This window comes from Monomorium pharaonis, chromosome 7, assembly GCF_013373865.1.
Source record: "Monomorium pharaonis isolate MP-MQ-018 chromosome 7, ASM1337386v2, whole genome shotgun sequence".
Taxonomy (NCBI): Eukaryota; Metazoa; Arthropoda; class Insecta; order Hymenoptera; family Formicidae; genus Monomorium; species Monomorium pharaonis.
This window is the reverse complement of record NC_050473.1, coordinates 729,799-755,924: the sequence shown is the minus strand read 5'-3', so window position 1 is coordinate 755,924 and position 26,126 is coordinate 729,799. Positions and strand designations below refer to the sequence as shown.

At 31.5% G+C, this 26,126-nt stretch overlaps 4 protein-coding genes and 1 long non-coding RNA gene across 6 annotated transcripts; 3 read left to right on the top strand and 2 right to left on the bottom strand.

The window, feature by feature from the left end:
• Positions 1-296: 296 nt before the first annotated feature.
• On the top strand, positions 297-11,582 carry LOC105833250 (ornithine decarboxylase 1). 2 transcript variants are annotated; one of them, XM_012674831.3, is made up of 9 exons: positions 297-434; positions 9,232-9,405; positions 9,520-9,759; positions 9,826-9,902; positions 9,985-10,158; positions 10,269-10,608; positions 10,676-10,881; positions 10,978-11,186; positions 11,270-11,582. In XM_012674831.3, exons 3-9 carry the CDS (start codon positions 9,573-9,575, stop codon positions 11,484-11,486), a joined length of 1,410 nt encoding a protein of 469 aa, XP_012530285.1. In that variant the 5' UTR covers positions 297-434; positions 9,232-9,405; positions 9,520-9,572; the 3' UTR covers positions 11,487-11,582. The 2 variants fall into 2 exon arrangements, with proteins under 2 accessions (XP_012530285.1, XP_012530287.1); XM_012674833.3 differs by lacking the exon at positions 297-434 and adding an exon at positions 8,429-8,678 and having other exon boundaries at positions 11,270-11,486.
• A 412-nt stretch (positions 11,583-11,994) lies between these two features.
• Positions 11,995-15,470, bottom strand: LOC118646718. Its single transcript, XR_004964174.1, has 2 exons — positions 14,795-15,470; positions 11,995-13,088 (listed from the first exon to the last, which is right to left on the bottom strand). It is a non-coding gene; the product is annotated as an uncharacterized LOC118646718 (long non-coding RNA).
• A 168-nt stretch (positions 15,471-15,638) lies between these two features.
• Positions 15,639-17,619, top strand: LOC105833249 (12 kDa FK506-binding protein). The gene is made up of 4 exons (XM_012674830.3): positions 15,639-15,872; positions 16,279-16,326; positions 16,689-16,875; positions 17,038-17,619. The coding sequence occupies exons 1-4, from the start codon at positions 15,836-15,838 to the stop codon at positions 17,093-17,095; spliced, it is 330 nt and encodes a 109-aa protein (XP_012530284.1). The 5' UTR covers positions 15,639-15,835; the 3' UTR covers positions 17,096-17,619.
• Positions 17,620-17,763: 144 nt separating this feature from the next.
• Positions 17,764-23,023, bottom strand: LOC105833248 (protein EFR3 homolog cmp44E). The gene is made up of 16 exons (XM_012674829.3): positions 22,838-23,023; positions 22,643-22,719; positions 22,114-22,229; positions 21,703-21,865; positions 21,483-21,635; positions 21,291-21,397; positions 21,068-21,211; positions 20,907-20,985; positions 20,700-20,835; positions 20,281-20,552; positions 20,036-20,208; positions 19,573-19,933; positions 19,285-19,484; positions 19,073-19,169; positions 18,767-18,922; positions 17,764-18,688 (listed from the first exon to the last, which is right to left on the bottom strand). The coding sequence occupies exons 1-16, from the start codon at positions 22,842-22,844 to the stop codon at positions 18,536-18,538; spliced, it is 2,394 nt and encodes a 797-aa protein (XP_012530283.1). The 5' UTR covers positions 22,845-23,023; the 3' UTR covers positions 17,764-18,535.
• A 1,513-nt stretch (positions 23,024-24,536) lies between these two features.
• LOC118644156 (chymotrypsin-1-like) lies at positions 24,537-26,126 on the top strand. The gene is made up of 4 exons (XM_036289884.1): positions 24,537-24,884; positions 25,008-25,321; positions 25,472-25,723; positions 25,854-26,126. The coding sequence occupies exons 1-4, from the start codon at positions 24,842-24,844 to the stop codon at positions 25,986-25,988; spliced, it is 744 nt and encodes a 247-aa protein (XP_036145777.1). The 5' UTR covers positions 24,537-24,841; the 3' UTR covers positions 25,989-26,126.

The window sequence follows — 26,126 nt, the reverse complement described above, 5'->3', positions numbered from 1 at the left end:
TGGTGGCGTGTTGGCGCCATTCTCTGCGCGCGGCGGCCGTTCCCGTTGTTCTTCTAGGCTTTCCTCCTTCTATCTTCGGGGCCGAGGTCGCGTTGTGGGCTTGTGGGGACGACGCGATTTTGGGACATTTTGGGATTAGAGGAATTTGGACGAGGGTTTGCGATGCTCACACGTGGCGCATAGGACGAACCCCTAACTTGTGAGCGAAACGGATGTTCATTGCCGATACGCCGTGCGGGGTGTTGCGCGCGCGAGAACTCGACGGCCGGCTGGCGGCAGCGACGACGACGACGACGACGACGGTGGACGACGGTGGTCCGCCGTTCCACACCCCATCACCGTTCTGACTGATTTTTGCGATCCGGTCACCGAAAACCTCCATCATTCCGTCAATAACCGTGTGCCGACCCGCAGGGTGGCGATTGTCCGATAAGGTGCGTATCCGCCCGGATCTCCCCTCCGTTGGCTCCACCGTTGGGGTGAAGAGGGAAAGGAAACTTTGTTCGTCACACCGATGACTCATAATAAGATCTTTTCTTCTTTCTCGCGTTTTTCTCTTATCGAGAAAGGACCCCCACGATAATTGCATAATGATACGCAGGTCGAGCCCTATTGAAATCGGTCTCGCCTTCTGTTTACTGGCTCGTCCAGTTCGAAGTTCACCGATTAACTGACGTTTGAAGTTAATTGACTTTTTCCTGTGATGAACCTCGTACTCGTTTTAACATGTCTTTCTCTGGAGCGAAAAAAGCTACTTGTTGCTATGGTACATATGGATATTTTATCTATATCGCAACACTTCATATTGATACATTTATATTATTGATGTTTCCTAAAATGTTCATTGACCATGTAAGATTTATTTGTTAAAATAAATTAAAGTTTAAATATGTACAGTATATTTTATCTTTTTAAAGAAGGTAAAAAAAGGTACCAGTGTGTGTATGCTCCTCTAAAAAAACACATCTTATATCTAAGATAAAACTTTATCTAATTTAACTTAAGTAATATCACAGACCTTATTCCAACCAAAACGTAATTTTAATTATTAAACTAACAATTATTTTAAATGGAGAATTATATACATACACAGACGCACATTAACCTTTTCTCCAAAAATGGTATCAAAATATCTTGCGCCAACTATAATAATGGATATTTATATGAACTGAAATATCTACTGTATTACTATTTTTTAACCAGTACTTATAATTAAGATATTAATTGCTTTGCGCCCATACAATGATGGAATAAAGAATAATAATACAGTAGATGTTCCAGTTCATATAAATATCCATTATTATAGTGGGTGCAAAATATTTTGATATTATTTTTATAGAGAAGGTAATGTGCATCTGTGTATGTGTGTGTGTGTAATTATTGAAAATAATTGTTAGTTTAATAATTAAAGTTACATTTGGTTGGAATAAAGTCTGTGATATTACTTAAGTTAAATTAAATAAAGTTCTATCTTAGATATAAGATGTTTTTTTAGAGGAGCATACCATACTTGGCACTTTTTTTCATCTTCTTTAAAAAGATAATTTTGTTTGGATATCATGCATTTTGTAGTGTAAAGCATTTTGTATGATAAAACCATCTGCTTTATATCATAATCTTCTTTATTTCATTCTTATATTAGGGAGCAACAGTTTTTGTATGGGCGCACAGCAGTCAATATTTTGAAGTCAAAAGCTTGTATTTATAGTTTAATCTTATATTGAAGATCGTCTTAAGTTCAACTTTAATGCTTTATAGTAAAAGAAATGATATAGTGATAAACTAAAGGCAATCTTAATATATAAATAATAAATATAAGATGAAACTACGAATACCACCTAAAAAGTAGTAATAAAGTAGATATTCTAGTTTGTATAAACTTAGTATTGATGCACAGTAACCAATATTTTAATCATATATTCTCTAAAAATATATATTATTTAGGTTGAATTAGATTAAAAGATTTTTTCTACTCTATTACATTCTTTAATTTTTACTTGTAACTTTTTTCTAATAATGTAATTAAAATTTAAAATATAATTGTCAATTAATATTAATAACTATTAATTAGCTTTGTTAGTAAAATTTTTAAGTAACTGTTTTTGATAATATTAATTTTTATTCCTTGCCATACTAGCAACATATAATTGTTGGTACCTAGGCAATAAACGAACTTGTCTTTGTTGCAATGTCATTAACACAACTGATTCACAACTCAATATCATGCAGCATGTCATCCATCTCATAATTAATTCCAGTGTAAAATTTATCAAAGAGCTCACTTATAATAAATGTTTAATATGTTTAATAATTAAAAAAAAAATAATTTTTGAGAATAACGTAATCTGAGAACATTTTAAGATAAAGATTTCATGATAATGTAATAACCATTTTTTTTTTAACATCAAATGTACTGGATTAAAAATATATCCCAAGCGTTCTGCCCTTAAATATAGAATATATTCAATATATTATTAAAGTAAAAAAAATTATTAAAATATTTTTATGATTCAAAGTGGCACTTGCCACTGTATTGTCTCCACTATGGTTTTCACATACAGGAATGTTGCAACTTGTACAAACGTAGACCGATCTTTTTATAGCGAGTGCCTATTTGAACGAAATGTAAATACAAAAAAACTATGTAAATCTCAAGCTTCTAGTCACCAGTGTATAAATAATAAATAAATTTGATCTTGTTGTCAATCCAACTGGCAAAATTTTATTGTTAAATCTACAACGTTTCGACCTCTACTTTAGGTCTTTATCAAGTAACTAAAACATACAATATAACGCAATGGACATTAAAATCTACACCTATTTCAAACGAAGTAAAATAAGAAACGCTACTTTAAACTAAATCAACTTACAAGAGTCTGTTCACACGTTTGAGCAGTAAAAAAAAAGTTGTGTTGATGACATTTTTTTTACTGCTCAAACGTGTGAACAGACTCTTGTAAGTTGATTTAGTTTAAAGTAGCGTTTCTTATTTTACTATCGTTTTGAAATAGGTGTAGATTTGTTCATTGCGTTATATTGTATGTTTTAGTTATTTGATAAGGATCTAAAGTAGAAGTCGAAACGTTGTAGATTTAACAATAAAATTTTGCCAGTTGACAACAGAATCAAGTTTATTAAAAAAAACTATGTTTTGTATGGCGGTAGCCGAACTAAATGCATACATAAAAGTCAAATTGGGGTATAAACGTGCCCCATTTTCACTTTATGTCTGCACTGCTTGGAAACTAATAACGTTCTAACGCCAGCTAGTATTTCTCTAGATTCTTAAGACTTTAAATTAAATTATGGTCAGTGTCCAGTGTCAATCCCTTCGTCTGCTAAATTAGGAGATAAAATCAAATTCGCCTTGTGTGTGTGGGCTACAAAAATATTCTGGTGACATTCTAGATTTAATAATGAGATAGATGAGATGCTATGAGATATGCAATTGTGTATATATATATACACAGCAATAAGAAAAAAATTATAATTTCTTTTGTGATGAATCATTATCTACAATTAATAAATAATTTTAAAGATATGTATTATTAATATAAAAATTTCTGTTATAAATATTTATAATATAATATTTACAAATATAAAATCTTTATGTTAAGCCTTCCGTACACGATACGATTTTTCATGCTAGATCGCATACGAGGATCTTACTACGTATCCTCATTGGCTTACGATTGGTGACATAATCATCTGAGCCAATCAAGACATGTATTAAGAGGCCTCGTATGCAATCTAGCATAAAAAATCGTATCAAAGGCTTTAATCTGTTCTCATATATCATTTTTGAAAATTAGTTTATTAATTAGAATTGCAATTATAATTTAAATAATTACATTATTAGTAATTGGGATTAACGATTAATATAAGTATAATAATATAGCACATAAAACCGATAGTCAGTAGGCGGTACAGAATTGAGCCCCAGTAGTGTGATTCTGTAACTCGTTAAGAGGTATCGGTATCGTTATACAGTTGTTGCGCAGATATTTTATATGGTAAAAATGCTGCACAACGACAGTATAACAACACCGACACTTCTTAACGAGTTACAGAATCGCAGCCCTGGTCGCGTACTCGCGTAAAGAATACGGTCGGTCTTGCGCTGCGCGTTTACTTGGCGCGAGCCATGTATACGCGTACCATGATACATCTACTGTAACATGCTGATTCACTTAATATTAATAGAAATTAATATTAACTGAAAATTAGCAACTGAATATCTTTAATTACATTAGTAGTATTATTAAAGTTCACAAATGTACATTTACTGTTATGTACAAGATATCAGCATAAAAGTTTTGGTTTTATGGATGTAAGATTATTAAAAGTTTATTAAGGTTTTTGGGTTTTCGACTTTCACATTTTATTCAGCAAAGGAATTGTAAAATCGGCCTTGAAAAATCTCTTAGGAATTCAAATAGCTTTATTTAAAAAAAATCATTAAGTTAAAAATTGACGGGTCTAAAGTAACTTAATTGTTCTTAAATATTCGATTTTCGAACATTGCGCCGGGCCGTATCTCCCATTTTCCTTCGTCATGCGCCCAAAACATGTATTTTCCTCGTGTTTTGCACGGCGTTTTTGCATATATATCACGTGAGACGTTTATATATATTTATACCAATGTTTATATACATTTTGCATACGACACGTGCGCATAAATTTAGCCTTTGCAAAACGTAAAACCCTAAAACCAAAAAACTTGAGTATTGCACCATGCAAATCTGTGAAATTACTATTAACATCTATTGCTGTATTTTTAAATCGAGTCCAATTTAATTGACAAGAAGTAATATTAGTTGCAAATTCGATAAAACATGATTTATATCAATAAAAACTGTTTCTGAAATATGTTTTATATATAAATAAATTAATAAATAAAATCAATATTAAATATCCAATCAAATAATATTAAAAACATCAGTCGACGAACATTTTTAAAACTTTTTTTAAATTCTATCACAACATTAAGAAACATTTACATTTGAAATTCGCATTTGATGCGTAAATAAATATTTCATATTTAAAAAATAAAATTTCGAACGAAATTTCGAATTATGATATGAGAGGAAAGGGAAGTAATACAATGAAGGAATCAAAGTAATCAAGTAATAATACGATTTATTATCGATTCCTTTACTGTATTATTTCTTTTTTCTCTCATAAAATCCAAATTTTGTTTATTTTATTTTCTAAATATGAAATATTTATTTACATCAAATGCGAATTTTGAATGTAAATGTTTCTTAATATTGTTTGTGACAGATCTTTTTGAAAAAAAATTTTGGAAATGTTTGTTGACTGACGTTTTTAATATTATTTGATTGAATAATTTAATTAATGTTGATTTTATTTATTAATTTATTTATATATAAAATGTATTTCAGAAACACGTACTTTTTATTGATATAAGTGATGTTTTATCGAATTTGTAACTAATGTTACTTTTTATCAATTAAATTCAATTTGATTTAAGAATACAGTAATAAATGTTAATAGAGATTTCACAGATTTGTATGGTGCAGTTTGTTCGGCACCGTGCCGTTTAGCGGTACTCGCCAAAGTGGCCGTTTGATTGCACCGCTCCTGACGGCGCGAGCTTTACGGCTTGGGGTTGGAAAATTTCCAAAGTTCACCGTTTAAAAACTATTGATCCTTCAACATTTGGCTATTTGACATTTTCGACTCAGTTTTTTATGAGGAATACATACATGCCGTCTTCTCCGGTTGATCTGGAACCTGTATATATTTATACACCCTGTATATATTAATATGCATGTATTAGTCTGAACTATTTTCCTTTGAACTATGTTTTAACACTGATTGAACTGATGATCTCTGTGCAAACGCTGCCTTGGATATGATATTTTTTTAATTTAATTGTGCAGAGGTAAATAATCTCTATTCTAATATTACGCATCACAGCACTATAATTGTAATACCGTACACATACGTACACATGTATGTTACTCTTGTTGTATACATGCATTTATATTTTAAGTATATCATGTAATACATTGGGTATTATGTAATTAAGATTAATCTGTTTTTATGTTCTAATATAAAAATATACGCAGGAGAGGCACTTATTAATTGTGACGCGACTAAAGAAATAAGGCAACACTACTTCTAGCGCAGCGCCTATAGCACGAGATTAAAATCTCGTTTACCAATAATTGGGAATGGTGGAACCCATATATTATTATATATGAATAGATTCGATTTTCAATGCTCTTTAATTTTTGTCTTTACAAAATTTTCAAAATTTTGCAAAAAAAGAAGGTGGAGGTAAATTTAAAAAATTAAATTTTTTGAAAAATAAAAGTGTACCATTATAAAGAGTATAAAATGCCATAAAACTTTCTTATAGAACATTTTTTAATAATTCTTATATTTTCAAAGATATTTGTCAAAAACGAAAAAATGCGTTATTTCCGTGGGGTGGTTTTAACTCCTAAACGTCGAGACACGCAGCTAAAAAGATATAGGTCTAATATTTTTTAAATGTTCTACAACATTTAAATTCCAATTTTAATTTTATATCCAAAGCTCATTAAAATCGGTGAAAGACTCTTCTGACCATTCCCTTGTTAGTTTACATGTGTATATATGTATAATCAGTTACAAAAGCTTGCATGCTTTTTGTAATAACACAGAATTTTGTTATATCACACAAAATGCAAGAGTTTTCATATTTTTATCAATATTATTAATTAAAAATCTACAAATGCATAATATATTTATATCAGTTTCCAATTTGAATAGTCTTAATTTTATTTTAACCAATTAAATTAACTTTTATCTTTAGTTATTTCTAAGAATTAGAAAAAGATAAAGAATAAGTTAAAACGAGATTAAAGTTTATCTGTATTAGTAGAAGTAAACGTTACTAAATTCTTAAGAAAATAATGATAAATAGGAAGTACAATGTTACAAAAATTTACTCATATATATTAAATGTGTCAAAGTTTCTACGAATTGTTCTGGTTATTTGATTTTTTTTTGCTTTTTTAATGAAGTAATATTTAATAATTTTTATAATATTAAGACTTTATTTTATATTTTTGCAATGCATTTTTTATACTTGCAATTCTTATTTTTTAACTTATCACAGTTTAGACACGTTTAATTGGATTTAAATTCAATGACTGAAGAGGGGAACGCAATAATCTATATCATAAAAAGACCCTTTTCTAACAATGTACAAACAATATAAAATTATCACAATAAAAAATATAAATTATATATATATATATATATATATTATGTATGTGTATACATATATATATATATATTTAGAAAGTTTTGTTAACTTCTTTAGACATAAATGTTTATTTCCGTTCAGTAGCAAAATAAAGAGCAAATTTCAAACATTTCGGAAGAGATATTAATTAGTTATCAATTTATATCATATCTTATAATTATGTATATGTTTTTACATATTAATCGTTATTAAAGCATATTATCCTTGTTACATTTATGAAAACTTTAATCTGTATGACGACGATAAGACGTGTTTTTTGAAGTCTCTCGCTTGCTTTGCACCACGTGTTTTAACATCAATGTCTGCAGAATGGCCAGTAGCCGTATTTACTCATATCTTGAGACCCTGTGCTATCTTACTCAGACCAGTATTTCCCCTTCAAACCGGCGGAAGCCATTGTTACGTTATGTAAGAACTTTCCTTTGTATGTGAACTTGTTTAATAAAACAAGGAATTATCAATCTCAACTTTAAAGGACTTTTATATACAATTATTATTAAATGTTTTTTTGCATGAAGAAATAATCTAAGCTATTTTTATTTACTTTATAAATACTTACGATATTTTAACATACATAAGATGTACATAAGAACAATATTTTGAAAAAAATATTTTAAAAGTTATAATTTATACAAATTTAGAATTTGTGAATATGTATTTTATAAAATTCAGTAAAAGGTACTTCTTCATACATGTCTTAGGACATTTATTTGAAAAATGCGTACACATATTTTTATATTTTTATATTGTTTGTATATTCTGTATTATTTGATAATTATATTAATATTATCGATAATATTATCGAAAGAGGAAATGAATATTATGAGATGAATATTATTTCCCGGAGAAAAGAAGATTTGTATTATAATTTTTTTGGACATTCCTTTAATACGTCAATGATATGTCAATCTCTGAGTACTTTAGACCAACAATCAATTATATTGCGTAGATTAATTGACGGTATTTCCCACCCCCAAGTGGAGTTTGGCTCTTAAGTAACATTTATATTAGCCTTCCAGTCTAATTTGGTTTCCTGATGAACCATCTTGGTTGTCAGATAATTTTGTATAAGTAGACTTGAACGCTACAGACTGATACTACTTATCTTCTTCATATAAATAATGGCCCAAATAATAGCTTCGAGTGCAGTATCGTTCTGACTTTCTCTCTGCTCAGATCGAAGTTAAACGGAGTTTCTCACATATACGTGTATCGTAAACGTATTTTACGTTTTAAATAATTTGTGAAATATTTATATTCTACTTTTGCTATACATAAGTACATGAGACGCGATAGAGGAATCGCTAAAATTTAAAAACGCTACCAAAATTTTTAAACCGTGATATAATTATTTTTTTACTGTTTACATAAAGAAACGAGAATTACTTCCCTGCAGGTAGGATCTAATTGGATTTTATCTAACCTTATTGATTTTATTTTAATATTTTATTGTATGAAACTTTTTGATATAATTATACTTTTGTGTGTGTGTGTGTGTGTGTGTATGTGTGTGTGTGTGTTTTAAAACACATAGCATGTATAATTGCAATGAAAAGATAGTATAGCTTTACATATTTATAAAAAACATATGTAAAAGATTGGGCAAAATTAATATCAACATTTTTTCTTGTGAACTACATACGTCACAGGAAATATCGGATTTTACTGGCTCTGATAAATTTAAGATAAATGGATAAGATAAAATTCTGGTCAATATGTGATAGAATTTTAGTATGTTACCACATATGCTAATTTATAAACGTATATTTAAACAACTGTTTTTTCTTCTTAATTAATAACATATTACAGAGTTTTAAATTTATGTAATTTTACATTTATTCATGTTTTTTATTTTTACAAATTACAGTACAAATTATGACAATATTGGTTTTCCATATGATAAACCATACAATAAGTATTTAGTTAATCTAATGATTGCTTTTTTGCAGGATTCTATCTGCGATAGACTGGTCGACCAGTCTGTTCGTGGGTGCTTGAATAACTCCGGCAACTGGAAGTTGGCCCTGAATGCAGAGCCCCCGTGGCTTTGCTAGCACCCCCACATTGATCTTGTCGTAATCCGCTTCCTTACGACCCACCTAACTAGCATTGACAGCTGCCTCGTATGTATTTTTGTTATATTAAATTTATTAAAGTTAACAACGTACAGGGTAAAAAATTAATTTTTATTTTGTACGCCTATATCTATTGTTTAATAATGTTTGTTTGATTTTCAGTTTGCTGCCTAGCACCTACAGAGTACTAATTAATTTAATCAAACTCAATCAACATGAAGGTAACAAATCTTGATGAGCGTATCCATGTTTTGGACAGTGAGTCTAATGTTATGACCGTTATCAAAAACATTGCAATGAGTGGTTTGCAAGAAGAAGCCTTCTACGTGTTGGATATAGGAGATATTGTCCTAAAGCATCAAATCTGGAAAGAAAAATTGCCACGAGTCGAACCCTATTATGGTAAGTTATTAACATTTAGAATTTATTTTACGTATAGTGTTATTCATAAAAGTTATTCAATTTCAGCTGTGAAATGTAACGACAATTTGATTGTAATTGAGGTATTAGCAGCCCTTGGTACCAATTTTGATTGTGCATCTAAGGTAAATATAATCAAAATATTAAATGTATCTTTAATCGTATACTTTTACATTAAAGATATTTATATATTTTTTTATTTTGCAGAATGAAATAAACAAAGTATTAAGCCTTGGTGTAGACTCTTCAAGAATTATTTTTGCTAATCCTGCAAAACCTGCTTCACATATTCGTCACGCTGCTGCAGTAGGAGTAGAAACTATGACTGTAGACAATGAAAGCGAGCTGCACAAGATAAAGAAACTTTTTCCAACTGCCAAGGTAATTACGCATCATTTAACTTCTCTAATATTGCATTTTTTTTTTAAATGTGGTTAATTTTATTTTGAAAGTGTTTGTATCATATTATTGCAACTTTCTCATTTGTGCAGATCGTTATACGAATTCGTTGCGATGCAGAAACGGCTCAATGCCCACTCGGCATGAAATTTGGCTGTGATCCGATATACGAAGCTCCTAATCTATTACATCTTGCGTATAACTTGGGCCTTAACGTGGTGGGCTTCAGTTTTCACGTTGGTTCCGGATGTCAAGATCCACCGGTGTTCTATCGCGCTATTCATCATTGCAAGATATTATTTGACATGGCTACTGATCTTGGTTTCAAGCCGTATCTCTTAGATCTTGGTGGCGGTTATCCGGGTAACAAAGGCACAAGTATTGACAAAATCGCAGAAGTTATTAACAAAGCTCTCGATGATTACTTCAACAGTAAGTTATTTTCTTGTTATGTTTGGTATATTTTTGGATCGCATTTTACAATAAAAATTTTTTTTAGCTGATGCTGTTCACATAATTGCTGAACCAGGTCGCTTTTATGTCGCATCTGCATTTACATTGGCAACGAGTATCCATAGCAAACGTTCAATACGCGGAGATTCCAATGCTGTTACGCACAACATGTATTACATCAATGATGGTGTTTACGGATCATTTAATTGTCTGTTGTACGATCATCAACACGTAACTCCCATTCCTCTAAAGGTAAAGTATTTTATTTAGATTACTATTTAAATTAATAATATTTGTTAACACACTTTCTTCAAATTAATATCTACATATCTATATATTGCTCTTTAGAACGGTTGTGGAAAGATGATTAATTCGAGCGTATGGGGTCCAACGTGTGACGGATTGGATAAAATTATTGAAAATGTTATGTTGCACGAAATGGATCTTGGTGAATGGATCATTTTTGAAAACATGGGGGCCTACACATTGCCTGTTGCTTCACCATTCAACGGATTTCCTATTCCTAAGGTCCATATTGTCGCTGATGAACAAATTTGGTAAGAAAAATTAGAACACTATTTTGTTGATTAGTTTTTTTGTAGTGAAGAAGATAATAATTTTGCATTAATATTTCTTACAGGCTTTTATTGAAAGATGCTCTACCTTTAACTGAAGATCACTTTGTTATTGGTAATACACCAGCTAATTTGCGACTCGGACTAGACATCGGTGGAAATGATATTGATCCGTGGAGGGTCGCTCATCCAATAGAATTAGCACCATCTGAAATGTTAACCGACACTCATAACACTCCGCCACATTTTATCTTTGAGTATGTCGAAGCGCCACTAAATTGATTTGATCATTTCATAAACATTTGAGAATACGTACGTGCATTTCAAAACGGATGTATTCAATCGTAAAAGAATTTTATTTCTTTTTAATTAGAAAAATGATAAATATGTAAACATTTTTAAGATGAAGTATAATTACATATAATTTCTCTAAGATTTTGAAATAATAAGTATTAAATGTAATTTTACACATAAAAATGTGCTGATTTTAAGATAATTTGATAATCTATTTTTCTCTTTCAAACAATTTACAATTACTTTTTGTTTGCTTTTATTAAAAATACATTTAATTTAATAATAATTAAGAATTACAAACTCTAAGTAGAATGCTAAAAATTGCTCTTCTGATATTACTGTTAAAGATTAATATTTGTAAATGTCAGATATTTCTCTTGTAACGCATAATGTATGAAAATATGATAGACATTTATGTGGCATTACGTGTGTCTCCATGTATATTATCTGTGTAATGGAGCGTGTTATAGCTTCCGTATAAAATATTTTGATTTATGAAAATTGATATTTCAAAAAGCAACTGCTCAGTGTTTTTCTTCTGCAGTTTTTCAATGCATTTATCATAGAAGAAAGCTATAATTCGTTCGGGCATGAATTATATACGGATGGAGCAAACGTGATTTGACAATAGAAACATTTATGCTTTCTGTATGCGATAAGAGAATGAGGCGGCTACACGTAGAAAGCGTCGATTTTAAAAGTGCTATGATTTAGTTCTGTATTTTAAATATTCAAGGATTCTTCAATTATTAAAAATATGCTTGGGCATATTCGGGGCATGTATTAATATATTTTTTAATTTTCTTTTTAATTGATATTTTAAAATATTATAGAAAAGATTAGAGAATTCGTAAAGAATTGACTGTACTACACGAGATATGCAAATGTAATCTCTGAAGTACTTGCACCAAATATAAACTCTGTAGGATTGCTAGGAACTTTACGGCATTGAGGCAGCTGTCACAAGAACCGAAGAAAATTAATTTTTTATTATTCTATTATTACTATTAATATTATTGTAATTATTATTATTGTCAATTGATCATGATTTATCGAATAATAAATGTAATAAAGTACAAGAACAATATGTACAATTGTAGGTGTATTTATTTTCCTATTAATTATCTACTTTAATTTGATATGTATTATATATGTATAATGTAAAAAACAAGCGATTTTTTATTGCATTTATTGATATTGAAAAATTCAAAAACATTTTGTATAGATTACTTTCACACAAAGTGGCTAATATCTTTTATTAAACTGTAAGAAAAACTAACGAATGGTTTCTCTCAAATTTATCCCGAAAGAATATGAACCATTTCTCCTACAGAGCTTATTTCATGCGTGTTATTTTTCTTCCATTAAGGAAGTTGGAAAAAAAGAAGACGCTGCAAGTAAGATTTGCTGACAAAGTAAATAAAAAAATTATGGATATTTTAAATAGGAGGATCACAGCGTGAGCGTCATGTGCTTGACCTTTCGATAATGTTTCCGGTATTCCTCTTTCGATCTATCAACTTTGCGCCATGCTGCGTGTGCGAAACGTGATTTTCAGTTTTGACGTGGAGCAATGTTGAACCATATTGCCTGAAGAAAAGAAAGTATTGTAATATTAACATTATGGAATGCCATTTACTAAAACAATTGCTGGAGCGTCAATATAGTATATGTATATTAATAATTATAATTATGCAATAAGGCATATCTAGATTGTTTTATCACTCGACGCAGAAACTCGAGTAGCAATTGTTAACGACGTATTAAATCTTGTGAGTTTTGATAAGATAATGACGTGATTTGATTAAGGGCCGGTTGGTTGTTTCATTTCCTTATCCCTCAGGTAAGCATATTACCCAGTAAACATCAATATCTTGTAGAAATCGAAAAGACATCTTATTCAAGACATTTCTAAAAGATAGCTAAAAGATATCTAAGAAGATTTTGTTGAAGATATCTTCATAGAATTTCTAAAAAATATCTAAAAGACATCTTAAAAGATGTCTTAAAAATTTTCGAATTAGACATGTCAAAGATATCTAAATGAAAGATCTCTACGAGATACCTTCCCAGACAGCAAGGAGACATCTTATAGTAGCTCTTTATGAATTACATAAATTTTTATGAGTTTCTCAATATTCTAAAAGAGGTTTTAAGGTGCTCGTATTGTGATCTTATGCGTCACCTAAATGAGCACTTTGTGAGCTGGTCATAATGAGTTCTTTAAGAATGTATTTGTTTCTTTATTTTTGTAGATAACACTTGTAACTTTTTTAATTTTAAATTTCAATTTTACCTTAATTTAAAAATAATTATTTTTTATTTTAATTTAAATAAAGTAAAATTAAAATTTAAAATTAAAAAAGTTAAAAGTGTTATCTATAAAAATTAAGATATTCGTTTCTTTATTTTTGTAAATTTTAATTTTACCTTATTTAAAAATAATTATTTTTTAAACAAGGTAAAATTTTAGTTTTTTAAATTATTTTTTAAGTAAGGTAAAATTAAAATTTACAAAAATAAAGAAACATTATATTCTTAAAGAACTCATTATGACCAGTTTACAAAGTGCTCATTTAAGTGGCGCATAAGATTACAATACGAGTACCTTAACACCTCTTTTGGAAAATTGAGAAACTCGTAAAAATTTATGTACTTCATAAAGAGCTACTATTATTTTTTTTTAATAAATAAAGACAGACATTTTTCTGATAGGTAAGTTTATCAAGAAGTTGGAACAACCGATCTTAAGGAAAAGCAATGTATGAACGAGCTACTAATCTAATCTTGGTTCTTCACAGGGGGGATTATTAATTAATACAATCGGGTCATTGAAATTTTATCTAAATTTAAAAGCAATCAAATCACTGTAATTGCGATGAAAAAAAAAGTTACTTATGAATATTTATATTAAAAGTAAAAAATATATATATATAAATAATTTGCATATTGAGAGAGAGGGAGAAAAAGATATGCATAACAGATGTTCAATAATATACAAAATATTCGACATTATAACAAAATAGATTACAACTTTATATTAAATAATGTCTTACATATCTTGTAAATACTAAAAATATTAATATTTAACTAATAGTAAAATTATATGAATATTATAATTTAACAGCATAAAATATAATAATTATATTGTTAAGCATAAGAAATTATAATATCGATATAATATTGAGTTACTGTGATATAATATATATTGAGTTATAAATTAACATAATCGAATAAATCTAAAAAATCAAAAATTAAAATTATAATAATCGAATGACTTTGTGTGTCTGAAGTACCGTTATCAATATTGCAGCAAATGTACTTGGGAATTACGTAAATAAATCTAAATGCAAACGCTGACGTTATTGCGACAATTAAATTGAAACTGATTGCAGATTATGAGTAAATAAATGTCATTCGTCATTTATCGAAGCGTGACAATGACTCGAGAGAATCAAATAACTTCATCAGATATTAACGATTAATATTATATAATTTATCATGAGATAGATCGAGCGTCATGATTTCTTATAATAGAATTTTCACATGTACAAAATTTATATTATCGAGATAAAATGATTATTATATAATACAGTAGTCAAGATTTTGCAAGAAATGCTTGAAAATTTTATAGGTATATATATAACTACTTTCGGTTCGAAAGACGCCGTGATTGAAAGATAATTAAAAGTCGAAATAACCAATATGTTATCAAAATATAGGTAATTCCAAGATAATAAGAGATAAACTTCGAGGAAGACAAATTTTTCGAAATCCTCAAAAGAAAATTCTCGTCAAAGTTATTGCGAGAATATATTCAGATTGACAGTTAATGGAATTGAAATTTCAGTTGAATTCGCGATTGATTGGACTTCCGCATTCCTTCCGAACGTTCCAACATCATGACACGCAACTGTTCATGCAGTCACAAAGATGACTATAAATTTTAAATCAGAGTTAATTTCGACTCTGACGAAGAGTATTTTATTCCCCATAAATTCAATGAAAATATGAGTTTATTTTTCTGGACAAGAGACCGCCATGACACTGAGCCGCCATCTTCGCCTTTGCGCGCATCATCGGTTTCGGTTGGTGCTCTAGCTACTTCGTATGCTCGGCCCATATTCATTGAACGGCGTAGTGGAGTGGTGGAGCGGCATCATCCTCATTTTTCGAGACGCCGCGAACAGTTCCTTCTTCTCACGGTGAGTTTCGTACGACCGTTCCTCCAACGCGAGTCGATCCCGCGATCAGCCTTTACGATCTTCGCGCACATCTCGTCATCCCCGAGGGAAACGAGCTTTCCGCCGTAACAGGGAAAGGAAGGACACGCAGCCATGGGCGTGGATGTCGAAATCTTGAGTCCTGGAGATGGTAATTATGCATTTTTATTTTTCTAAAGACTCGAATCTCGTCGTTCGCATTCCCATCGCGAGAACTCTCCCCGCTCGCTTATTCTCTCTCTCTCTCTCTCTCTCTCTCTCTCTCTCTCTCTCTCTCCTTCCCTTCTCTCTTCCTTTCGCTCGCTCGCTTGCTCGCTCGCGCTCGTAGGTGCGCGCGCGCGCGCCACACCATGCTTGATATTCCGGAAATTTTACGTTTTATACTTATCGTTAATATAGACTTCCAATTGTGCTACGGTGGAGCGTTCTTTATTCGAGATAAAATAAACTCTGATCGACGACATGATTTACCTTATTTATTCCTCGTTGCTAATTTTAAATGATACATGTTCGAGTTTTATCTATGTTATTTCACGAATATGTTTTTCTATGTGCAGGTCAGACCTACCCAAAGACCGGGCAAACTGTGGTCGTGCATTATACAGGTGAATATTTCATCGCATGAGATTGATATCCAAATTATATCTATGGCTGCGTTCCGAAATTCACTGCCAGTACTGAAAGTCTATAGTTCATGTTACGTGAATATATTTTTAATACTGGTAGTAAATTTTGGAACACAGCCTTTGTATGAAGGAAAAATGGAGAAACAAAAGAGAAAAATAAACTCGCCATATGACAATATTATAAGTTACGGTCCACTTAACATTAGAAGTGCTTCCAGGTATTTGTAACATCAAATGGACTGAAATTACAATGTCGCGTATAAATTCTATATAATGTATACAATTTTAAGACCTTGTAAAGATACAATCAACATATGTTTTGACTTCATTAATGTTTGCAGGTACTCTTGACAATGGAAAGAAATTCGATTCCAGCAGGGACCGCGGTATACCGTTTAAATTCAAAATCGGGAAAGGTGAAGTAATTAAAGGTTGGGACCAAGGAGTTGCACAAATGTGCGTCGGGCAGCGGGCCAAGCTAACTTGTTCTCCAGACTTTGCTTATGGTAGCCGAGGTCACCCTGGAATATATCCTTTAATGCAAAATGATATAATATAAAAAATATATTAAATACACGAAATAAAAATATATTCAGTATAATTTTATCAAATAAAATAATTAGTATAATTATTCTATTTGATAAAACTAACGCCAGACCATGAACTGTATTAGCCTTGACAGAGACACACTATCCCACCAAATGCCGTTCTCATCTTTGATGTGGAGCTGCTGAAGGTGGAGCCTTGAAATACCTCTTAGAGTGTACCAAACTTGACCAAACGCATTTCAATACAAGAAAAAGAAAAAAAGAAATTCATCAAATTATGTTAAGTAGTTGTCGCACGAATGGCACATCCTACTCTAATGCCTTAATTCAATCGCTCGTACATTAAAAGTTATATTCACGAAGTAATATATGAACGACGTTGAAAACGTTTGTTTCCTACAACCTCCTGCGGAAACGACGTACAATTTATACAATGTATAAATTACAGATCAATAATATTCGACATTGTCGCATAGTTGTTAGATTGTAAGATCATATATCTATTAATATGTAGTTCGATTTACCTGCTCTCTAAGAGATGCTACTTAACTTGTGTACTTGATTTGAAACAGACTAATCGTGTTCCTACAATGAGCGGTTGAATAAAGGAAACCACCAGATATTTGCAAAATATAATCCGTGTTCATTCCACTCATTACATATTTGATGACCTTTCGAGTATTTTGTACAAAGATTCAATAAAGAAAAGAACAGTTGATAATGCTACAGGTTTTCATAGAACGAAGTACAAGAAAAAAATTGCTCTGCTCCTTCAAGTGTACACCTCTTTTTTTTTTCATATATATTATATGTGAACAAGTGATTGAAGAGAAATGTAAGAAGGATAAGCATTGCACTATAATAAATCTTTTTCCAGGTTGACAACTTGTATTTTTTTAAATGTATGCATATTTACAAAATATTTTGAACCTATATTTATAAATATACATTGTGCAACCTTTTTAAATCAACTTTTGACGCGAGAGAAAATTTCTTTGATCCGGATTATACATAAAGAGATATACGCAGATATACACTTTTTAACTTTACGTCAACAGGTATAACTAAATAACAGTGCATATTTAATTAGTCTCTACTGTCGAAATATATATAAATTATTATTTGTCTTATTTTTGTTAAAATCTGTTTTGTACATATATGACTTCTTATTATGTCAATGATTATGTGAAAATTTCGTTTTGTGCTCATTCGCTGAAGTATCGACAGATTAATCAGAATCAACCTATACTATATGAAAATAGTTAATTCTGTAATATTATAAAATCTCAAATAATTCTATTTTCTAATAATCATTTTATGTGCATATAAGGAATTGACATCTCTCTTTATACATTTTTTAATTCTATAAAATCCTTGATTTTATAAAAATACTAATTAACCATTTTCATAATAGTTTACACAATATTTGAAAGCTATTCATTAAAAATAAACAAGTATGAACAACTTATCAACCTCAATTAAAAATATAAATCTAACAATAAGAAACAAAAATATTTTCTCTATTATGTACATAAGTCAATCCTTAAAGGACAGCTATTGTGTGGTTCATACTTAGTAACATGTACACAGATTTAATACAATCCACTACTTAATATTAATGCAACAAGAATAATAGCTGTTTAATATACAAACAGCTCTGGGAAATGAATTTCATAAGCTGGAGTTTGACTTGGCTTAATATCCGTTTGTGGTCCAGTTGCAGGAACCGCGTTGCGCGGATCAACAGATAATGTATTAAATATCTCTGACAACTTGCTCTGTAAAACATCGTGCTGTGAATAGAAAAGAAAAGATTAGAAAGCTTACTAACTGTGATAATTATCAAATATTATATACGCTCATTAATGAACCTTTGGTTGTGTTTTTGACACTAAATCCTGGAATGGTGCATTTCTGAAGAATTGAGAGAGTTGCATTCGCTTCTCTTCTTCTACAACTTGGTTATTATTGTTCTCTGTCAAAATTCTTTTCATACTTTCAAAGGTTAATTCTTCTCCAGGTAATTTCTGCGAAAAATTAATTATGAATAAGAAGATAATTAACAAAATTGTAAGATAAAATAAACCCAAGAGAGATTAGGAAAAATGATATATAATAGTTGCACTAAACAATCATATATCTCTCCTAATTTAGTATAAATTAAACTTAAATCATACTTTTTGTACACCAGGTGATGAACCTCCACTGTCCAATTCTGGACCTCCAGAATTAATATCGGCTAGCGAATTTCGTCCAGCGTCAACCCATGAATGCCTAGTAAAGAAAGTTTAATATGACATGACAAAACTTACACATAAAACGAGGCAATATTTTCTGTGCTAATGCTTAATGTGTACGGTTGATTATCGACTACTTGGCAGGTATTTACCTGTGCTGCAAAGAATTGCCGTTGTAACCTGAACCTTGTTGTAATTTGCCACTGTCAAGTCCAGCTCCCTTCAGGCATTCGCTGACAACAGTTTGATCGACTAAAAGAGCTGGCGCTAATCTGGACGTTAGACCAGTATCATATTGAGATTGTAAATCTGGTAGCAAATGTGGGCTATCATTTTGACGCGCTTCTATCACCTTAAAATGGATTTATTATTTTATTTTTAACAATACATCATGATCTTAATATAAGATCAATAGAAGTTGAAAATTTCAAATTACTTACCTTTGCCGCATAATCCATAAGAGCAGTAATATTACAGACATATGATATTAAGACTAGTAGGCTGATAACTATTGCGTGTAAATTGAACTTCAGTGGAAGACTAATTTGACTACTCGTCAACGCCAAGTCTTGTAGGCTCAACACTAATCTCAATAACTCTAATACTGTTTCCTCAGAAGCCAATTCAATGGCAAGTAATGCCAACGTGGTATAAATAGATTCCACATTTTCTACTGTGTTACTAGACAGTTCTAATGATTCATACAACGCTAAGTAGATTTCAGGGCCGTGCTTCCGAATGAAGATTACATCAGGCCTGGATGCTTTTTCAATAACAAGATCGAGCTCTGCTACATTCACGCTAAAAGAATAAATATTTTCAAAAATTACAAAAAAGGGAAGATATATAAGTATTAACAAAACATTTGTTTGGCAAAATTTATTGATTAAAAAGTAAACTTACGTTGGCTTAGCGAGCTTTGTAATATTTCGACGTCTGTCAATTAAGGTATGGAATATTTTTTGAACGAGAAGCCTCATTTGAGCATCTGCTGCCAGTGACATTCTCAGTAATGGGTCCAAAAAACTGGGTGGGAACGTCGTGTTCAGGTGAATTGTTTGATACTTTGTACCAACCTGTATATAAAATTCGTATTTAAACCTATACCTTTATTGATAATTTCAATAATAAAATAATAAATGATGTACCTTTAACAACGATTTTAAAAGTATGCTTTGAAGTAACACGTCTCCTTTACCGACCGATACAATACGATTTGGCTGACTGTATGGAACTTTACTCATAATGAACATCATAATCTCAATTTTTTGATAATCGGGAAGATGATTTGCGAATTCTCCAAGAGCATTAATAAGAGCTTCTTGATATAATTGCTCATCACTACTTGACGATTGGTTTCTCGTTACACTAACCCGTAGATGAGTCAATAAGGAATTTATAATCTCTAATACAGAGGGTCCTAGAAAAAGAATATATTGTTAAGATATCCATAATTTATTTTCTGCCATAATTTAAATTTAATAATTATCGTTTATGTATATAAATTTATATCAACTAGACAATAGAATTTACATCGAATGTATTTAACTTTTCTATATCTACTTACCAACACTTTCACCTGCAGCAATTGATATAATCTTAGATAAAGTATCTGCAATGCTAGTGCGAATCTTAGGGGATGACTTTGAATGATCATCAAGATGCGTCATTAAAGCTTCCACTACAGTGTAGGAATACTGTGACTGAAATATACATTAAAGTAAAATTAATTATTCGATATGTCAAATATTATTTGACTTATATTGTTACATACCTGGATAGAAAACATAATTATCCTAAAAGTATGAATTGCGAAGTAGTTAGGGACCCATAACTGATGATTATCCAGATGCCTATAAAAAAAATAAATATTAATTCAAATGTTTCTTATACAAATATATTTACATAGAGACTTCCAAGGAATTTGTCTCATACCTCAATACAGGTCTTATAACGCATTTAATATGGCCAAATGATGCGCGCCCAATCAATTCTCGCATACAAGTTTCCGCAAATTGTGGCGGATCCGATCGTTCTTCGGTTGGGCTGTCTGGTGTCGTATCTTCCTTATCAGCGTATCTAAAGATACATACTTGGTGTCAACTTATGCATGCTCCATAATATTTGTTTCTTCTTGTTTCTCGTTTCTTGAAATTACCTTGAATTTTGCATATTGTACAGCAATGATGGCACTATCTTGTCCATATGTACAGGTTCCCAGATGTTCTCGACCAAATCGTCAGAAAGAGTTTTTCTCACAACGCCCTATAAAGATATATATGAATATATACAGATGCAAATTTTAATGTAAACAATAATTTAATATATAATATTTAGTAGAGCGTTTTACCTGCAACCCTTGAATTCCAGCAAGCCTAATTTGCTTGCGTGTAGTGGGATCGTCATTATTGGAATGGCACATTGCCGAATATTTCGACACGAAGAAATCGTAACGGGTATGATAAGAGGGTGTGTCTTCCTCGATATTGGCAAATCTGACAAACTAAAAATCAATATATTAATAAGTAAAATCAGTGAAAAAAAGAGTAACATCAATAATCGTTACTTACAGACTGCGTCGCGAGAATTTGTAACTGAGGATCTGTGGATTCCAATAGCTTTTGTACCATTTTCAAGAAGCTTTCGACAAATAGATTCAGAGTTTGTGCGTGACAAGCCACGAGGAGCTGATCCATTGCTTCCATGGCAATCACGACAAAGCCATTTCGTCGCCTATCAGGATATATTCTTATTAGACAGGATCCTTATTCTGTTTTCACAATGTATTGACTATAGATTAGCACACTATATACATAATGTACTGTACTTATTGCCCGTCATGCTTGCAGTAGTCATCAGGATTAATTCTTCTAATTATGTGCGGCAGTAGTGTATGATTATTTATATAATCACTGTTATAATGTGGCTACTTGTGTATCTTACAATGAAAGATGTTATTATATTGCATGTTTTTATCTTACCTATAAATATCCCTGGAAGCTCGCTGAAACAAGTATTCACCAATTCTATCCAATTTCTCAGGACTGCTCAATGAATAGAATGTCAGTTTCTCCATATTATTCTTGATTAATCCATCCTATTTGTATAATTCATTAATGTATATCATATACGAGTCAGTAACAAACTCGGAAATTGTATAAAACATGTAGGCTGTATATATGTATAAATTTAATATGAAAAAATTCAAAATTTTAATAGAAAAATGCTAGCTTTCTAAAGGCTAAATAGTAAAGGCTATGTATCTACTTTAGTGGCTCATATATGAGCCACTCCAGCCTTTTCAAAGTTAATAGAGATTGTCGCGTGCGAGACATGTGTCAATACGATTTCTCATACGTCGCAAATATCACGAGTTCAGCCGTAAATAGAATAATCATTTTGGTCTCTTTCGCGTGTCAAGGACAGCGTTTCAGTATTGATTTACTCGTGAATAAAGCTATAAAATGTACCGGTCAACAAGAAACGAAAGAAAATATAAAAATATCTCACCTGTGGATTGACCGGAAAGATATTGTCAACGAGCCTCTTGTATCTCGGTCGTAACGCAGCGAAACACCAACAACAGCCTGATTTAAAAAAAATAAAGAAAAAATTAAAATGTGCTGACAAGTCGTCGTCCGCTCGCGATTCAATTGGCGTCTTCGAAAATACATAATTCTGGCTACGTAAATTATCGGTACTCACCAAACATTTTGACAGCTTTCTGGGTTTGACACTTGTTTGTAAATCGACAGCGATGACGGCACCAGGACGTGTGCGCGTATATGGCACCTTTTGATCGATCAGCCAACTATCGATAGGTTAGGGATTAACAACCCATCGAAAACACACCCAGCTGTGAGCTGGGACAACCTTCTTCTGAAGCATGAAGCAAAAACGGCAAGTGCCCTCTGACAAACTGGACATGAACTACAACATTCTCTTTGATTTAATGTCTGAAAATTGCTCCGCTAGCTGGCGTGCGCGTCTGCGCGTGTGTTGCGCTTGCATTTTACGATCAGAATAATATATTTTTCAGAATAGACTTGAAAAATAATAAAAGATTTATAGTTTTCATTCAAAATGTAGATTTTCTTTCAAATTAAATTTCTAACAATAACACTTAAAATATTTATTATAATTGCATTTTAAAACATGGCAAAAATCTCAATAAATACAAGGCTTTTTTAAATTTTTGTGTTTAATGTGTGTGTGTGTGTGTGTTTAGAATCTATAAAAAAAATATATAAAAAATGTAATATCTTAAAATAATTGTATCGCGATAAAAAAATAATCTAAAGTTAAACTTCCTTCAATCTTTTTATAAATAATACTGTATAATTGTCATCTTTTATAAATATACTATATCAATTTTTATTTCCAGTTTAATATTCCTTATTCTTTAGATTCCTCGAAATTAAAGATATTTACATTTACACAGCCGCGGCTTTGAAGTTGATAAGTAAATGTCAAAAGTGCAGATTTCAAGAATTCTTTTAATTAATCATAATCAAGGAAAAAAATAATTTTTTTTAATAAAGGGAGAGAGATCTTTTACATTAAAAAAGGGTTGTGGCTTTTTTACTGCTCCTATTTAGTTAATTGTTTATTCAAGCATATGATATATATATATATATATATATATATATATATATATATATAATATATAATCGTTTCTTTTTCTCCACTTATCGCACATATGTTATACTTGCTCGCCCAAATTGATAAACTTATCGTTTTACTTATAAATTATTTTTTTATAAAAAAAATTTTTTAACTTACATAGAAACATGTAAAGTAGAAAAACATAGATTTATGTCTTCACTTTCTAAATCTTAATCAGTGGATATATATTCACTGATTTGCAGTGCATACTTATAACTTTGATAATCAGTGAATATTCACTGTCTTTCAGTAATTTTCACTTTAGAATTAATGTATATAGTCACTGAAAGATCAGTGTATTTATTTCACTGATTGATAATCAGTAAATGATTATATGTACATCATTGAAAGTCAATATATATTTCCACTGATTTTGTCGAGTTTGCACTGATTGTGATTTAGAGAGCAAGAAATATTGATAAAGAATAAAACGTGTTTGAATTTGAATTTTTATAATAAAAGTAGTAACATACCCTTTTTAGACATTTGTTTGTTTAGTGTTTAATTGTTTAAATGTATAATGTAAATTGTTAATAGTTCCCATACTAATTTGTTAAGTTTAAGATGTTGAATTTTTTTATTTACTAATACTGGCGCCTTACGTTTTGCTCGGATAAACAAATAATAATAAGAGAAATATGATTCATATGTTCAATCATTACTATAACAAAGAGTTTAATCTCTTCATTATTATCATTATTATTATTATCATCACCGCGAGCTCGCTCATCCGCACAAAACGCAAGATATCGAAAAGCAAATAGAGAAACTTGACTTATGTGCGTTCTTCTTCATTTAAACTATAATAAAATCGCAACGTAATTAAGTCTGTAATTCTTGATCTTATCATATATCTACCTTATTAAAATGCAAAATAAGAACGTCATTGTATTTAGAAGAAATGTAAGCAGCTGTTCGTCGAACTCGAGTGACAAATACGAATAATAATAATTAATCCATTATAAAAAGGGAGCGAAAATTGTAGCTTTCATTTTACTTTTTTATCTGGTTCGTTGAGCTTGATAGCTAAGTTACCCATCGATCATGCTACCATTCATTTTCTTGGTGATCGGCGTTCTCGCACAACGTAAGTAAGAGCGTATTGCACATCTCCATGCAGCACACGATAATATTTATAATAAATATTCATAAATATTTATTAATATTTTTTTTAATCATTATCAGTCGTCAATCATTCGTTTACTTACAGAGACGTTCGCTGAGGAACCCGAAGCGATCGTCGGTGGCAAACCCGCTGAGCCAGGTGAATTTCCGCATCAAGTTTCTTTGAGATTGGATGGCTCACACATTTGCGGTGGCTCCATCATCGGCCGGCAAAAAGTCCTGACTGCCGCTCACTGTGTGCACGGTCTTGCATATTACCCTTATCGCAACTTTAAAGTCGCTACCGGCAGCATTGATAGGTACGGTGGACACCTCCACGCTGTGTCGAACGTCGTCGTGCATCCGGATTACTCTGACCAAGCGGAAGACGCTTGGAAGAATGACGTTGCGGTGATCACGGTAAGTCAACGTACAGGATTCACCACTGCGATTTGCCTTTTAATAATTTCGAAAGCGTCAGCTTGTAAGTTATTCCTAATTTTTTCTCAATGTCTTCCTTCGTCCATTTTACGCGCGTTTCGATATCATCGCTTTGGTAATTCGTTTCAGCTCGCGTCGCCGATTAAATACAACGAATACCAAAAACCGATCGCTCTGGCCAAGTCTCGACCCAAACCCGGACAGCCCTGCACCCTGTCCGGATGGGGTCAGATCAGCACCCACGGACGGCTCCCGCGTAATCTCCTGAAGATGAACCAGGCCATAGTCTCGCAGAAGGAATGTCAGGAAGCTCACTATGACATGCCCTTGACCGGCAGCCACTTGTGCGCGTATAATCGCTACGGAATTGGAGCTTGTTCCGTGAGTAATGGTTCACAATCGGACAGACGAGAGTATTATAGTTTCTGCGGTCCGACAATTGGTCCACGAATTATTGAAGAGGTTCCATAGTTAAGTGAAAGTTAACGAAAACGTCGGTTTGCATTTTCAGGGCGACAGCGGTGGCCCGCTCATCTCCAAAGGCGTACAGGTCGGGATTACTTCCTGGGTTCTTCCATGCGCGAAGGGCGAACCTGATGTCTACACCGACGTCTCCTATCATCTCGATTTTATCAATGAATCGTAAAGACACGTAAAAGTAATCCACGTAGTACGAATAGCATAAAAATCTATTCGATGATATTATAATTGATGTCAACGCGCTGAGAAAAAAAATACGCTGTCGCGACGTCGAAGTTAAACGCAACTATGCGTTGGTTGCATT

Bases quoted from the DNA above. Each gene is read 5' to 3' on its own strand.
- LOC105833250 (XM_012674831.3), top strand. From the start codon at position 9,573: ATGAAGGTAACAAATCTTGATGAGCGTATCCATGTTTTGGACAGTGAG. The intron at 9,903-9,984 runs GTAAATATAATC...TTTATTTTGCAG, and splicing joins ATTTTGATTGTGCATCTAAG to AATGAAATAAACAAAGTATT. The intron at 11,187-11,269 runs GTAAGAAAAATT...TATTTCTTACAG, and splicing joins GTCGCTGATGAACAAATTTG to GCTTTTATTGAAAGATGCTC.
- LOC105833249 (XM_012674830.3), top strand. From the start codon at position 15,836: ATGGGCGTGGATGTCGAAATCTTGAGTCCTGGAGATG. The intron at 15,873-16,278 runs GTAATTATGCAT...TTCTATGTGCAG, and splicing joins AATCTTGAGTCCTGGAGATG to GTCAGACCTACCCAAAGACC. The intron at 16,327-16,688 runs GTGAATATTTCA...TAATGTTTGCAG, and splicing joins TGTGGTCGTGCATTATACAG to GTACTCTTGACAATGGAAAG.
- LOC105833248 (XM_012674829.3), bottom strand. The intron at 21,212-21,290 runs GTAATTTCAAGA...ATGTATCTTTAG, and splicing joins TACAATATGCAAAATTCAAG to ATACGCTGATAAGGAAGATA. The intron at 20,209-20,280 runs GTACATCATTTA...TTTTATATACAG, and splicing joins TTTTAAAATCGTTGTTAAAG to GTTGGTACAAAGTATCAAAC.
- LOC118644156 (XM_036289884.1), top strand. From the start codon at position 24,842: ATGCTACCATTCATTTTCTTGGTGATCGGCGTTCTCGCACAAC. The intron at 24,885-25,007 runs GTAAGTAAGAGC...GTTTACTTACAG, and splicing joins GATCGGCGTTCTCGCACAAC to AGACGTTCGCTGAGGAACCC. The intron at 25,724-25,853 runs GTGAGTAATGGT...TTGCATTTTCAG, and splicing joins ACGGAATTGGAGCTTGTTCC to GGCGACAGCGGTGGCCCGCT.